Here is a 14,814-nt window from a genome sequence, read left to right as displayed (position 1 = left end):
AACTATTACTGATTTGTACTCTGATTGTTTTTGAAAGGAGGCCCGACAGGACTAAGTGCTTGTCAGGCACTCAATTGGCCAGCTTTAGGTCTTCCCAGGGATTCAGGACCCTGAGATTTACCAGCCAAGCAGTGCCTGTGAACGCTCCATTGTCAGAAACTCAGCTGGAAGTGGGGTGAATCCAGTGGAAATGCACCAGTAAGAGGCCTGGAATAACAGAAAGATCTGTGGATTATTGGAGTAACAGCATGAGTCTAGGGTGAACATGATATATTGATGATGTAGGATCACATGACTAAGGAGAGAGAGCTCAAGATTTGCTTCTCTAATAATGTGTAGAAAAACTAAATCAAACACAATCAAGTTATTAACATCTGAATAAGAATGCAAAACCAGACAGAGAGTGAGAGAGTGGAATGGAGCCCGGGGAATGGGGTTTTTTGCTGGACAATATGGCAGGGGTGTTGGAGGCAAAGACACGGTTGGCCTACAGTGGCCACCCCCGCCCCCTGCAATGCTGAGTCCCTCCAATGAGCACTGTAGCTTGGAAAGAGAGCTCCCCCACTAAGAGGTTGCAAGCCCAAATCTGATCACGTTTGGCCTGATGACTTTTAGGAGGCATGGAAAAGCCATACCACCTACAGGTAATCCATGCACCAACAGTAAATGTTGGTGTGTTTCGGGTTAATGAATGTCAATTGTCTCATTGATAGTCTGATGTGAATGAGTGTGTTTCCTTATGCATCTAAATTGCAGAACATTTTCCTGACTCTGGGATACTGACAGGTAGCATTTCCCATGATTAAATGGGCACAGCCACCAAGATTTCTGCTGTCGTGGGCTGCACTAAATCCAGCCCCTGATCACAATTTAGTGATCAAGCTCGCAAATGCTCACGAGTGGATCTAACATCAAGCCCTGATTTACTCTCAGCTCCTACCTTAGTAAATCTCACTCTTCGAGCATACCAATGGACAGAGGTGCACATGGATGGGAGGCAGGGGCAGCCATCAAAGAAGCATATGACCGCATTTTTAGGAGGTGATGCAACAAACAAGGGGAAGATTGTGGGTGAGAATAATACTTCCTCGGGAAGACCTCCTCATCCATCACAGGCAGCACATTAGCTCAGTGGTCAGTACTGCTGCCTCACAGCACCAGGGACCCAGGTTCGATCCGAGCCTAGGGCAACTGTCGATGTGAAGTTTGCACATTGTCTGCTGGGTTTCCTCCAGGTGCTCTGGTTTCCTCCCACAATCCAAAGATTTGCAGGTTAGATGAATTGGCCATGCTAAATTGCCTATAGTGTTCAGGGATATGTGGGTTAGGTTCATTAGTCAGGGAGTTAAGATAGATTTGGGGAATGTATCTAGGTGGATTACTCCTCAGAGGATTTGTGTAGACTTGTTGGGCCAAAGGGCCTGTTTCCACACTGTTGGGATTCTATAAAGAAAAGCTAAATAAAATGTAGCTTTAGTGAACAGCACCAAAAATGATGCAAGAACCTATCCTTTTCATGCAGGATTCTCCTGTTGATCATATATTTCCTCCTCCCTGACACCTTTTCAAGGTTCTTGTTTGCTTTGCTATTTCCATCTGTTAAAATGAATGGCAGGGATGGCAGGCTGCTGATTTGCATACGCAGAGAGCAGCAGCCCTCACTCAGGCAGTGCCACATCAATATGGGAGAAATTTCCTCAACACCACACAGTGACATTGCTGCCATAAACCAGCCGTCAGTGAAACAGTGATGTCCATTACAAATCAAATCTGTTGGACTAAAATTTACATTATTTTTATATCTTCAGTAAATATGAATAAGAAACAGAATATTTATTTTTCTGTTCCTAATGTTGACTGAATGTTAATGGTAATGATTTCTTGGATCTGCTCACAAGGCATTGGTTCATTGCTTCCAAATATTTTAATAGAAAACTGCATCTTCAAGCAACAAATTGCATGATAAATTTCCTCTGCAGACATTTTTAACATGAGCATGAGCACATGGTATCAAAGGATTTGACCAATTCATGATTGACCTCATTACTGTGAGGTATTTGGTTAACATGACTGGAAAGTTTTCACGTCACATTGAGGTTTACCTCTCTATGGTCAGGGATCTCTAAGGTGATGAAATTTGCCTTCCCAGTCCCTGGAGATGGTGAATACATTGCAGTTAATATTGGCTGCCCCACAGCCATTAAACACGCAGTATCCAGGGGCAAAGTCGTCAATAGACTACGTGACGTGAGTTGGAGTCTGTTAATCCAGAAGTTGATTTCCACCTTCAACTGGTCTTCAAGTATTCTCCAGACCTTCTCTGGATCTTTTTGATCATCCTCAGAAAGACCAGATATACTTATTCTGCGCTAATAGTCAGTAATCTTTTCAGAGATCTATTCTTTGGAATATTTAGAGTTTGATCTGTGAAGTGAAGCCAAACATGTTGAGCAATAGCTATAATTCAATAAAAATATCACTCTCTGTCCAACCCTTAATCAAATATATGTCTTTCTTTGTTAAAAGGGCCTTGGTTTTTATTTTATTGAAGCAGAGGATGGGACTTGTTTTTTCCTTTCTTTTATTAGCCTCCACCACTTCCTCTGACAGCTCATTCCATACATGTACCACCCTCTGTGTGAAAAAGTTGCCCTTTAGGTCTCTTTTATATCTTTCCCCTCTCACTCTAAATCTATGCCCTGTAGTTCTTGACTCCCCCACACCAGGGAAGAGACTTTGTCTATTTATCCAATCCATGCCGCTCATGATTTTATAAACCTCTGTAAGGTCACCCCTCAGCTTCCAACGTTCCATGGAAAACAGCCCCAGCCTATTCAATCTCTCCCTATAGTTCATATCCTCCAACCCTGGCAATTTCATTGTAAATCTTTTCTGAACCCTTTCAAGTTTCACAACATCCTTCCAATAGGAAGGAGACAAGAATTGCACGCAATATTCAAAAAGTGGCCTAACCAATGTCCTGTGTAGCTGGAACATGACCTCCCAACTCCTGTACTCAATACTTTGACCAATAAAGGAAAGCATACCAAACACCTTCTTCACTATCCTATCTCGCCGCAACTCCAATTTCAAGGAGCTATGAACCTGCACTCCAAAGTCTCTTTGTTCAGCAACACATTAAGTGTATAAATCCTGCTAAGATTTGCTTCCCCAAAATACAGCACCTCATATTTTTCTAAATTGAATTCCATCTGCTATTCCTCAGCCTATTGGCACATCTGATCAAGATCCGGTTTTAATCTGAGGTAACCTTCTTCGCTGTCCACTACACCTCCAATTTTGGTGTCATCGGCAAACTTACTAACTATCCCTCTTATGCTCGCACCCAAATCATTTATATAAATGACAAAAAGTAGTGGACCCAGCCCAAATTCTTGTGGCACTCCAATGGTCACAGGCCTCCAGTCTGAAAAACAACCCTCCACCACCACCCTCTGTCTTCTACCTTTGAGCTGGTTCTGTATCCAAATGGCTAGTTCTCCCTGTATTCCATGAGATCTAACCTTGCTAATCAGTCTCCCATGGAGAACCTTGTTGAACGCCTTACTGAAGTCCATATAGATCACGTCCACCATGATCTCTGCCCTCATCAATCCTTTTTGTTGCATCTTCAAAAAGCTCAATCAAGTTTGTGAGACATGACTTCCCACACACAAAGCCATGTTAATTATCCCAATCAATCCTTGCTTTTCCAAATGCATGTATATCCTATCCCTCAGGCTTCCCTCTAACAACGTGCCCACCACTGACGTCAGACTCACTGGTCTATAGCTCCCTGGTTTGTCCTTACCACCCTTCTTAAACAATGGCACCACGTTAGCCAACCTCCAGACTTCTGGCACCTCACCTGTGACTATCGATGATACAAATATCTCAGCAAGGGCCCAGCAATCACTTTTCTCACTTCCCACAGAGTTCTAGGGTACACACTGATCAGGTCCTGCAGATTTTCCATTTTTCTGTGTTTCAAGATATCCAGCACTTCCTCCTCTATAATATGGACATTTTTCAAGATGTCACCATCTATTTCCCTACATTATATATCTTCCACGTCCTTTTCCACAGTAAACACTGATGCAAGACACTCATTTATTTTCTCCCCCATCTCGTGCGGCTCCAGACAAAGGCCACCTTGCAGATCTTTGATCACCAGAATATCCCTTAAAGGTTTATCGTATATCTTCTGAATGACATAATATACAAATTTTCAGATTTATATTTCAACACAATTAACTACTGCAATGCTTTGCTAATTCTTTCTTACAATAGATCTGCTCTGATATTAGGATGTTGCTAATCATATTTTGTATAATTATTATTAAAGATGGAGGTCAGCACCAATGCATTGCAGCTAACAGCTAATGTCGGCCTAGTACAAGTGAATTGAATTATTAGTGACCTGCAGCAATGTATCAGGGTGGTTTTAGCCCTCAGGTGGTATGTGCAGTATTACAATTTGCATTTCTTCAGTATTGTCCATTACAAAAGTAATTTTCTGTACCCTGTGTTGACTAAGAACTTAACAGTCTTGTGCTTGAAATCTATGGGATCAGGAATAATATTCCACAGGGGAAGCATAGAAAGATATAAGTTTAACGACTGGCTATTCCAACTTCAGCATCACATTATGATCAACATCATTCCTTTGTAATTAGCCATAACCTAAAAACATAACCTTTTACAGGGGAGGTCAGTCTTTTACTAAGAGAAGTTGCAGCACAGAGCTATCACTCTGTTTCACATTGTTTATCATGTAGGCTTTCTTTCTGATTGTAACTTCAGTGGAAATCAGATATATACTGCTCTCCACTGTAATGGCAGAAATTACTTGCAACAACACCTGTGAAGAGCACCATGTAAACAGTGACTCTCTTTTCTCTCCATTGATGCTACCAGACCTGAGTTTCTTCAGCAATTTCTGTTTTGTTTCAGTGTGCATAGTTCTTTGTTGTGCTACTGACTGGAAAGAATCATCCAGGGAATTCTTCGTAAGTGGAATTTCAGATTACTCTATGATGTTTTTCAGAGTGAGTACATCGGCCCACAGGATGCAAGAAGGGCGTGGATTACAGGATTCACTGGAACTGCAGGTACCACAGACAGGAAAGAAAATGATTGTGCATACTCAAACTACTGGAGTAGAGGGTAACTTTAATGCTTTTCTTTGGGCAGGTGCTGATCAAAATCTAGATACATGCTTCCATCTGCCACAAATAACACCAAATATAACACATCGCATAGAGGTAGCTTGGCCTCATGACAATGGCTTCGGATACAGAATTGTTTAAAATTCAATAATAGCAAATGATTATAACTATCAGCACAGTTTCAGCACTCAAGTTGTCAGCAGTGCTACAATTTGACTTTCTTTAGTCATGTCCAATGCAAACATCATCTTCTGTAGACAAGCTTGCATTGAATAAGAACTATAACAAGCTTTTGCTTGAAACTCACAGGATCAAGGAAAGTATGTTCCCAAAAAAAACATAGGAACATAGAAATGTAGTGGCAGGCTATTCCAGTTTCAGCATTATGTTGTTGAAAGATAACTCTGTTCATTCCATTGTAATTAGTCATGGCCTAAGATTTGCCCTTTCAAAAGAGACGCAATCTGATTAGTTATAATTCATTGGTTATGGGAATCCCAAACCAAACAAGTAAGTTTTCATTTGAAATGCACCCCACTGCGCCCACACAGACTACAGAAACACAAAAACAACGCATCTTTCTCTCAAAACTAATGGAAGCCAGTTTCAACGCCACTACAATGGGAAGGTATGGTGGAGTTGTGTAGAACTGAAACTGGATGGGTCTTGCATCTGCCTAAAAGAGGTACCTTTATTTCAATTTCTTGGAATTAATTTCTACATCTTTAGAGGCATATTATAGCTCTGTTGCAGTAAAAACTACTTTACATAGATTCTTGTTCGGCTAATCTATTTTTATTTCATCATTTTTCATAGCCAGGACTAACTGTTCCTCTCCTCAATGATATACTGAACTTCATTTTGATTCTTTGCACATTGAAGTGGTATAACGTTTTGGCAATTAGACCAGACTATTAAAATGGAAGCACATGAACACTCCTTCAATATTCCTTCCTCAGCTGTCGGCTTTTCATTATCCAACACATTGTAATGATGTTGAATCTTATTGCTGGAGTTGAACGGGCACAAAACACTTGGGAACAGAGCCAGTTGAAACTGGTTTCTTCATGCTAATCTACATCAACCAAATATTTGAATTAAGGATTATGGGCCAATAGAATAAGATTACAAGACCACATGAGTATAATTTTCTACTTGCCTTGTTCAGAGGGTGTAACACACTGAAAGAACTGACAGAGGTGATCATTCATATGGTCCTTGGAGGAAGCCCACAAACCTCCCGTCTGAAAGATGAAAGAGTCTTATTTAGATAGTGAGATTCTTGCACACAATTTCTGATGTCCCTACCTGAGGGATGCTGAGTCTGAATTACATTCCTGGCACTTCAGTATTCAGATTTACACAGAACTGGTGAATAGATGGAAACTCATTTGATGATTAAAATAATATAGGGATAGATGTTTTTGAAGGCAATATTAGACATTTATACTTTGATTCATCTTTCTGGTATATGAGTTACCAATTTTTTTAAAAGTTCTAATTGTATCAATTAGGATTTTTTTTAAAAATTGGTAACTCATATATCAGAAAGATGAATCAAATTATAAATGTCTAACATTGCCTTCAATGTTAGCATGTTTCAAAAACATCTATTAGTATCAATTAGGATTGATTGAATTTCCATTGGGAATCTTCCTGTCTGAGCTGTTTGGAAAAAGACAAGAAACACTGATAGCAGGCAACCTTAGGCTGCATGGGAAGAGTTCAGTTCCCAGTATTCACCTGCTGCAAGCAAGGATGAGCATACTTCTCTTGAGTAGGTAAATGAATGCACACACAGCCTTCTATTCGCAAAGGATGCTGAGCTATCAGACTGAATGGCACAGCTAGCCCAGTAAATACATGGCTAGCCAGAATGATGGTTCCTTTCTTGTAATGTCTCCTGCTCTTGTAATACACACTAAGACAATCAACAGCCAGAATAGATCAGTTGTCTACAAATGGTCAGAATTTGATCAGCGTGGTAAATATTTCAGTAAAAGTCCCCTTTTATTCTTCTGAACTTTGGTGAATACAGACCCAATCAACGCAACCTCCCCATATATAACAGGCTTTCCATTCCAGGAATGAATCTGGTGAAAATTCTTTGCATTCCCTCAATTCTTTCTTAGGTACAGAGACTATAACTGAATATAATTTACCAGACATGATTCTATCAAAGCTCTGTACAGCTGCAATAATACTTCCTTGTTCTTGTATTCACTTCCTCTTACAACGAAGGCCATATTGTTTGCCTTCCTAATTACTTACTGATCAGCCACATTCTAACTGACTAGCCAAGCAAGCTCAAATATAGACTATTCCTGCTGCTATTTCCCATGTTCCTTTCTTCTTGTTTGTGTGGTCTTCTCTGTATAAATTGACAGCTATGCTTCTCACATTATTACAATTACTGCAATTCAGGAATGCATCACAGGCTATAAATAATTTGGTGACGCCCTACAGGAGTAGACAATACGACCTAACAAGCCTGCTCCATCATACAACATGATCATGGCTGATCTTTGACTTCAACTCCAGATGTATTGAGGAAATTATCTAAATGCAAGTTCATTATGTCTCTCAAAGTATGGAAAATCTTTAATCACTCATTTACTCAATCATTTAAAGTTACAATACGATGCATTCACTTGGTCAGGTTTGTCAGTATACTTTTCGATTTCGATCAAATTTAACAATTGTTCATGCTTTATTTTTGTTATTTTGCTCGTTTGCAAACGTTTGCTCTCCATTAAGTAATTCAGAGCTTCTAATCCAAATAAAACAATTCAAAATCCTTCACTATCAATTTGGGAAAAAGCCACTTTTTAGGTGCAATTCAAAGAGAAATAAATAGTATCCCTGGTAAAATGTGGCCACCTAATTGTTCCATAGGTACTGCTGTAGTCAGCAAGATGAAGGCTACACTCTGGACCGATGGACGTTACTGGATTCAAGCCGAACGTCAAATGGATTGCAACTGGGAGCTCAACAAAGGGGAACGTGAGTCTTAACAGCAGTGATAGACTTACTGATCCAATATTATTTTGACTGCATTTATTTTTCTAAACATAATTTTTTTTCTCTTAGCAACAATTATAGACTGGATTTTGAATGAAACAAGGGAAGGAGATATAGTCGCTGCTGACCCTTTTGTCTTTTCCATTGGTAAGGAAACAGTATTTACAAGATTTCTCTGGTCTTCTTACTCTGAGAATCAGCACCATAACTACAACACGATTTAGTGCAATCTCAAATTCTAATTCAGTTTTATCCAAAGACCTCCAACCCAAAACAATTCTTTAACACTTACAATCTCACCTGCAGTGTTGCCTTTCTGCAATCATCCAGTTTTAGAGCCCAAGGTTTGATACTGAATATATTTTGTTTGGTGGTGAATATATTTTCTTGACTGCTCATTTTACCCAATGACAAGAACACAAGTAAGTGTCACATTTTCACTGCCATTGTAATCTTCCTATTATTCTTAATAAATTTAATGTTAATTCAATCTGTACTTTCTATAAATGCTTGCAGTGAAATTCCAGCATGTGGCACTATTGGTGCATGAGAAATGTTCCCAGATGTGCTAGTAGCAGCATTATTCTGGCACTCTCTCTCTGGCTCACACCTAGTTATTTTAGTCACTGTAAATTTCATGGCCCAGATATTTCAAATAGAATCAAAAAACACTGGTTAACTTTAAAATTACCAACTTGTCTTCAAGTCAGCTGGGGTTTGGGGTCCTGGAAGAGCAAGGCAATGTAGGTGGGTGTTGAGTCAGGGGACGGCCAATTATGATAGTTCTGGATTTGGATTAGTTCAGCAGCATAGTTGTCAAGGGTTAAGTGAGTTGAACAAAACAGGGGTAGTCTAACTTAGTTGGGATAGGTGCAGTGTTGATATCAGTGGTGAATTGGGAGTTGGATTTTATATTACTCAGAATTTAGAGCAAGATTTAGTCTTCTAACAATGGATCTTATGTGCATCACAATCCTCTGAATTTTCTGACTTTAATTGATTCTTTCAGAAAGTTTCAGACAAAGGGTAATTGCCATCAGAAATTTCAATTTCCAAGACAATTCCCTCAGAACCAGCAATGCTGAGGAATCTGCATTGCCCTAACTCGGATTTCTAATCTGCACAGCTCCAATTACTCACCCTAGCTATCAGAATGTCTGGGCCAGTCATAATTTACTTGAAGTGCTGGAAATGTTAAGATTGCAATGAATGCACCTTGCTGAAATTTTATCTGGATATGGTTTTTTTATATGCTGAAAAATGTGTTGCTGGAAAAGCGCAACAGGTCAGGCAGCATCCAAAGAGCAGGAGAATCGATATTTCGGGCATGAGCCCTTCTTTCCTGAAGACCTGCTGCGCTTTTCCAGCAACACATTTTTCAGCTCAGATCTCCAGCATCTGCAGTCCTCACTTTCTCCTAGATGGTTTTTTATATATGTGTGTGTATATATATTACAAAAAGGAATAGTTATAAGTCAGAAACTGCCTCAAATAAATTAGATAATACGTACAATACTGTGTAGCTTAATAAACGTCACTGTTCTAGGAGAGTGAGAGAGGAGTAAGGGGCGTGATGAGCCAGAGTCAAAAAGTGTGGTGTTGGAAAAGCACAGCTGGTTAGGCACCATCCGAGGAGCAGCAGAGTCGACGTCTTAAGCATAAGCTCTTAATCAGGAATGTCGGGGAGGCCCAAGGGGCCTGAGAGATAAATAGGAGGGATTCAGGCAGGGGCAAGCTAGCTGGAAATGCAATAGGTAGCTAAAGATGGGGGGGGTGATGGTGATAGGTTGAAGTAGAGGGTGGTGAGGATAGGTGGGAAAGAAGTGGACAGGTAGGGCAGTTCAAGAAGGCACTGCTGAGTTGGAGGGTTGGACCTGGGATAGAGTTGGGGGGGGGTGGAAGATGAGGAAACTGGTGAAATCAACATTGATCCCATGTTGTTATCGTGTCCCAAAGTGGAAGATGAGGCATTCTTCCTCCAGGCATCCAGTGACTCGAATGTGGTGGTGGAGGAGGCCCAGGACTTGCGTGTCCTTAAAGGAGAGGGAGTGGGAGGGGGAGTTGAAGTGTTCGGCCAGAGGGCAGTGGGATTGTTCAGCGTGGATGTCTCTGAAACCCTCTGTAAGTTGGCGTCCTGTCTCCCCAATGTGGAGGAGACCAAATCAGGAGCAATGGATACAGTACATGACGTGTGTGGAGGTGCAGGAAAATCTCTGCCAGATGTGGAAGGATGCTTTGGGGCCTTGGATGGAGGTGAGGGGGGAGGTCTGGACACAGGTGTTACACCTCTTGTGGTACCAGGGGAAGATGCCAGGAGTAAAGGGTGGATTGGTGGGGACATGGATCTAATAAGGGAGCTGCGGAGGGAATAGTCTCTGTAGAACGCAGATCATAGTGGGGATGGAAATTTATTTCTGGTGCTGGGGTCTGCTCATAGATGCCGGAAATGATGGAGGATGATGTGTTATATCCAGAGGTTGGTGGGTGGAAGGTAAGGACCAAGGGGGTTCTGTCCTTGTTGCAATTGGAGGGGTGTGGTTCAAGGGCGGAGGTGCAGGAAGGGAGGAGATGTACTGGAGGGCATTGTTGACCACATGGGAGGGGAAATGGCAGTCCTGAAAGAAAGAGGCCATCTTGGATGTTCTATGGTGGAATTGGTCCTCCTGGCAGCAGATGAGGAAGAGGCAGAGGAATTGGGAATAAGGGATAATGTTTTTGCATGGGGCAAGGTGGGAGGAGGTGTAATGCAGGTAGCTGAGGGAGTCAGTGGGTTTGAAGTAGATGTCTGTGTTGAGTCATGTGTTGAGGAAATGGAGATGGAGAGGTCCAGGAGGGGAGGGAGGTGTCCGAGATGGTCCAGGTGAACTTGAGGTCAGGGTGTAAGTTGTTCATGAAATTAATGAACTGTTTGTATCCTCCTCTGGTGGATAACACAAACGCAAGATTGGTGCAGATGTGAGAAATCTTAAATAAAGTGCTGGAAATGCTCAGCAGATTTAGAAACATCTGTGGAAAGAGAAGCAAAGCTAACATTTCAGTTTGAGTATGACTGTCAGAATTGAAGAGGCCGATCTGACCCATAATGTTAACTGCTCTTCTCTCTCCAAAGATGCTGTCAGACATGCTGAAGGAAGGTAACAGATGAATAAAAATTGTAAAGGGGAACAGGCAAAGTATTAGAAGTTACGGATGTAATATGGACAGGCATCTAACAGATGGGGCATTTTGGGGTTTTCCAGCAGGAATTACTAAAATATTGGGGTTTGTATGAGAATGATAGACTTGTGATCAATAAGCATGATGGAGGCGAGGAGGGCATTATTGTCAGGGAAGATTCCCACTCTGTCCTCCAAATTCAAGCAGGAATTTCTGGAAGAATTGTAGGACATTCAGAATATATTGGAATTGCATGATAACTGGCACAGCAAAAGAAAATGAACTTAAGGGAGAAAATGATGATTAACCACAGCTCATCAAAGCCAGAAGAGTGAGTGAGGGAATTTCCAACTTATGTAATCATAGTCAATGAGGTAAAAACATCCAAAATTCCTATTATATTCACTATCCAATAATCTTGCTGGAACATGTTATACAAAATTTAGGGGATAACATCAAATTTGAATGTATGAATATATGATGCAGATCTTTAATTGCTATTGTCTTAAAATGTTACAATTAGGATGTGGATTTTTGTTGAAGTGAATGATGTTGAAATTCAAATGAATTTTTACAATGTGATTTCAACTATGAGTCAGATGGCCATTAAATACTTTATGCAATTCTTCAAAAAATAGCAGTAGGTATTCCTAGTGTCCTGATAAACTTTCTTGCCTTGCAGAATTCCACAAGAAAAGATTCATTTCAATTCTCTTTCTTTGTGGAACGCTGCTGACACAGGATGCCTGCGATGTTTGCTTTTGTAAAGACAGTTACTGTGCTGTTACAGTAGCCCAATGCATAAAAGAGTTTTGACCTGACAAGACGCTGCCAAGCATTTACTATTTCTACCAGTAAGACATTGACTATTCTGCAAATGTACCACCTCAATGGGTAAATGCTTTCTAATTTCTGCTGTGCTTTTGTTTTTAAATAGTGGAGTGGGAAAGTTACAAACATCCATTGCATCAAGGCAATCGACAATTTGTTGTTGAAGAAAAGAATTTAGTGGATATAATCTGGGCAGGGGACCGCCCACCAGACCCTACCGACGATATTTTCAAAGTGCCAGATGAGTTCTTTGGTAAATTAGTTCTCTTAAATTTACAGGAAATTATAGTGTAGATGGATTTTTTTCTTGCAAGTTAGTATTTGGGGAAAAAATATACAATTGCTCTTTGCCTTTCTTTTTAAGAAGGCTAACTTTAGCATAACCTGGAGCACCTTAATTATAGAGAACATCCCACTGCATCCTGAATTGACTCCAGCACAAAACTCTGAGGGTAAAATTTCAAAATGTCCAGAACTGCTGCAACTCAACTTGTAATTTCCTTAAAATGAGTAGATTAACTATTTAGTTCACTTACAAAATTTATGACTAGCAAAGTAACTGTGAGAAAATCTTTTGGAAGTAAGGTAACAATTAAGAGGCGTTGCTTTATTCATTGTGTAGAATAATCATGAGCACAATTTTAATTTAGTTTATTTACTTGATTGAGTTTTTTGAAGAAATGACAAAGAGGTTTAATGAAGATAGAGCAGTAGACATTGGCTATATGAACTTGAGTAAGGCATTCACCCGGGTTCTGAATGATAGACTGCTTAACAATTTAGATCACATGCAATACAGGGAGATCCACCGTTTGGATACAAAATTGGCTTTAAGGTAGGAGACAGAGGGTGTTGGTGGAGAGTGCTTTTCAGACTGGAGGCCTGTGACCAGCAGTATTCTGCGTGGACTGGTGTTGGATCCACTGCTCTGCATCCTTAAGATAAACAATTTGGATGTGAATATAGGAGGTATTGTTCATAAGTTTTCAGATGACACCAAAATTGGAGGTGTAGTGCTCAGCAAGGAAGCCTAGCTTACACTACAGTAGAACCTTGATCAGATGGCCAATAGGTCGAGGAGTAGCAGATGGAATTTAATCTAGATAAATGTGAGATGCTACATTTTGGTAGGGCACATCAGGGCAGGATTTATACACTTAACGGCAAGGCCCTGGAGAGTATTGCCAAACAAAGAGACTTTGGAATACAGGGTCATAGTTCCTCAAAAGTGGAGTTGCAGGCAACGAGGATAGTGAAGAAAGCATTTGATACGCTTGCCTTTATTGGTCAGTGTACTGAGTATAGGAATTGGGAGGTCATGTTGCAGCTGTACAGGACATTGTTTAGGCTACTTCTGAAATACTGCATTCAATTCTGGTCTCCCTGCTATAGGAGAGATGTTATAAAACTTGAAAGTGTTCAGAAAAGATTTGCAATGATGTTGCCAGGGTGAAGCATTTGAGCAATAGGAGAGGCTGAACACACTGGGTTTGTTTTTCTCTGGAGCTGAGGAGTGACTTTGTAGAAGTTAGTAAAATCATGCGTTGCATGGATGGGGTGCATAGTCAAGGTCTTTTCTCCAGGGTACTGGAGTCCAGAATTAGAGGGCAGAGGTTTGAGGTGAGAGGGGAAAGATTTAAAAGGGACCAAAGGGGCAACATTTTCATTCAGACGGTGGTGTGTGTATGGAATGAGCTGCTAGAGGAAGTGGTGGAGGCTGGTATAATTACAACATTTAAAAGGCATCTGGATGGGTATATAAATAGGAAGGTTTAGAGGAATATTGGCCAAATGCTGGCAAACGGGACTAGATTAATTTAGAATATCCAGTCGGCATGGACGAGTTGGACCGAAGGGTCTGTTTCTAACCCATGATTAATTTGCAAGTCTTTGATAACATTCCACAACCAAAATGCCTTCCCTAAAGCAGATAAATCTGTAGCAGTACTGGCAATAAACCAGGAGGATATAAGAAGAGCAGAAAATGAAACTGAAGGCAATCAAATTAGGTTTGTGTCAGGAAAGTATCTTCATAGAAAAAGCAATCCACACATGGAACAACCTTTGAAAAAAATGGCTTACAACTTCTTGTGTCTATCTGTTACGCTCTGATGGTACAAACAGCCTCCCTCGTAAGTGTTTACCTTATGACCTTGTCATTAAAAATAAACTTAAGATGAATCCTTCTAAAGAAGGATGTTTGTTTGAAGAACTGGTGCAGACAAAATGAGCTGAATGGCAATCTCCTGCGCTGTAAAATTCTGAGATTCAGTCAAGAACAACTGTCCTTCTGCATTAGTAAATTCATCTTAAAAGAAATCTCAATAAATTTACTGTGTCAGAGGATGGCAGTTTTTAATCTATATGTTGTATTACAGAAAGAACATGGCAAATGAAGGTAAAAGAAATCCGTGCACAGATGAAGGAAAACCCTTATCAGCCAACTGCAGTATTGATCTCTGCATTGGATGAAACTGCATGTAAGAGCTATTTCTTTTGAAGGATCATTTTAATCTCTGTTTTAGTTAGTAAATCATTAATATAAAATAGCATATAAAAAGGGAATTAGATATTTATTTAAAATTAAGATTCTCATAGCAAAACTGAATAATTGAATTTGGCTGAGGATTGTTTGTTT

At 40.3% G+C, this 14,814-nt stretch overlaps 1 protein-coding gene across 1 annotated transcript in view; it reads left to right on the top strand.

Annotated features, from left to right (window-relative positions):
- Positions 1-14,814, top strand: part of xpnpep2 (X-prolyl aminopeptidase (aminopeptidase P) 2, membrane-bound) — a 72,962-nt gene that overhangs the window by 18,960 nt on the left and 39,188 nt on the right. The window contains exons 6-10 of the mRNA XM_060832268.1: positions 5,048-5,111; positions 8,064-8,171; positions 8,259-8,336; positions 12,283-12,429; positions 14,555-14,656. Coding sequence (XP_060688251.1) covers positions 5,048-5,111; positions 8,064-8,171; positions 8,259-8,336; positions 12,283-12,429; positions 14,555-14,656 — 499 coding nt within the window. The remainder of the gene's footprint in view (positions 1-5,047; positions 5,112-8,063; positions 8,172-8,258; positions 8,337-12,282; positions 12,430-14,554; positions 14,657-14,814) is intronic.

The sequence above is a fragment of the Hemiscyllium ocellatum genome, chromosome 11, assembly GCF_020745735.1.
Source record: "Hemiscyllium ocellatum isolate sHemOce1 chromosome 11, sHemOce1.pat.X.cur, whole genome shotgun sequence".
Classification (NCBI taxonomy): Eukaryota; Metazoa; Chordata; class Chondrichthyes; order Orectolobiformes; family Hemiscylliidae; genus Hemiscyllium; species Hemiscyllium ocellatum.
This window is presented reverse-complemented; position numbering and strand designations above follow the sequence as displayed.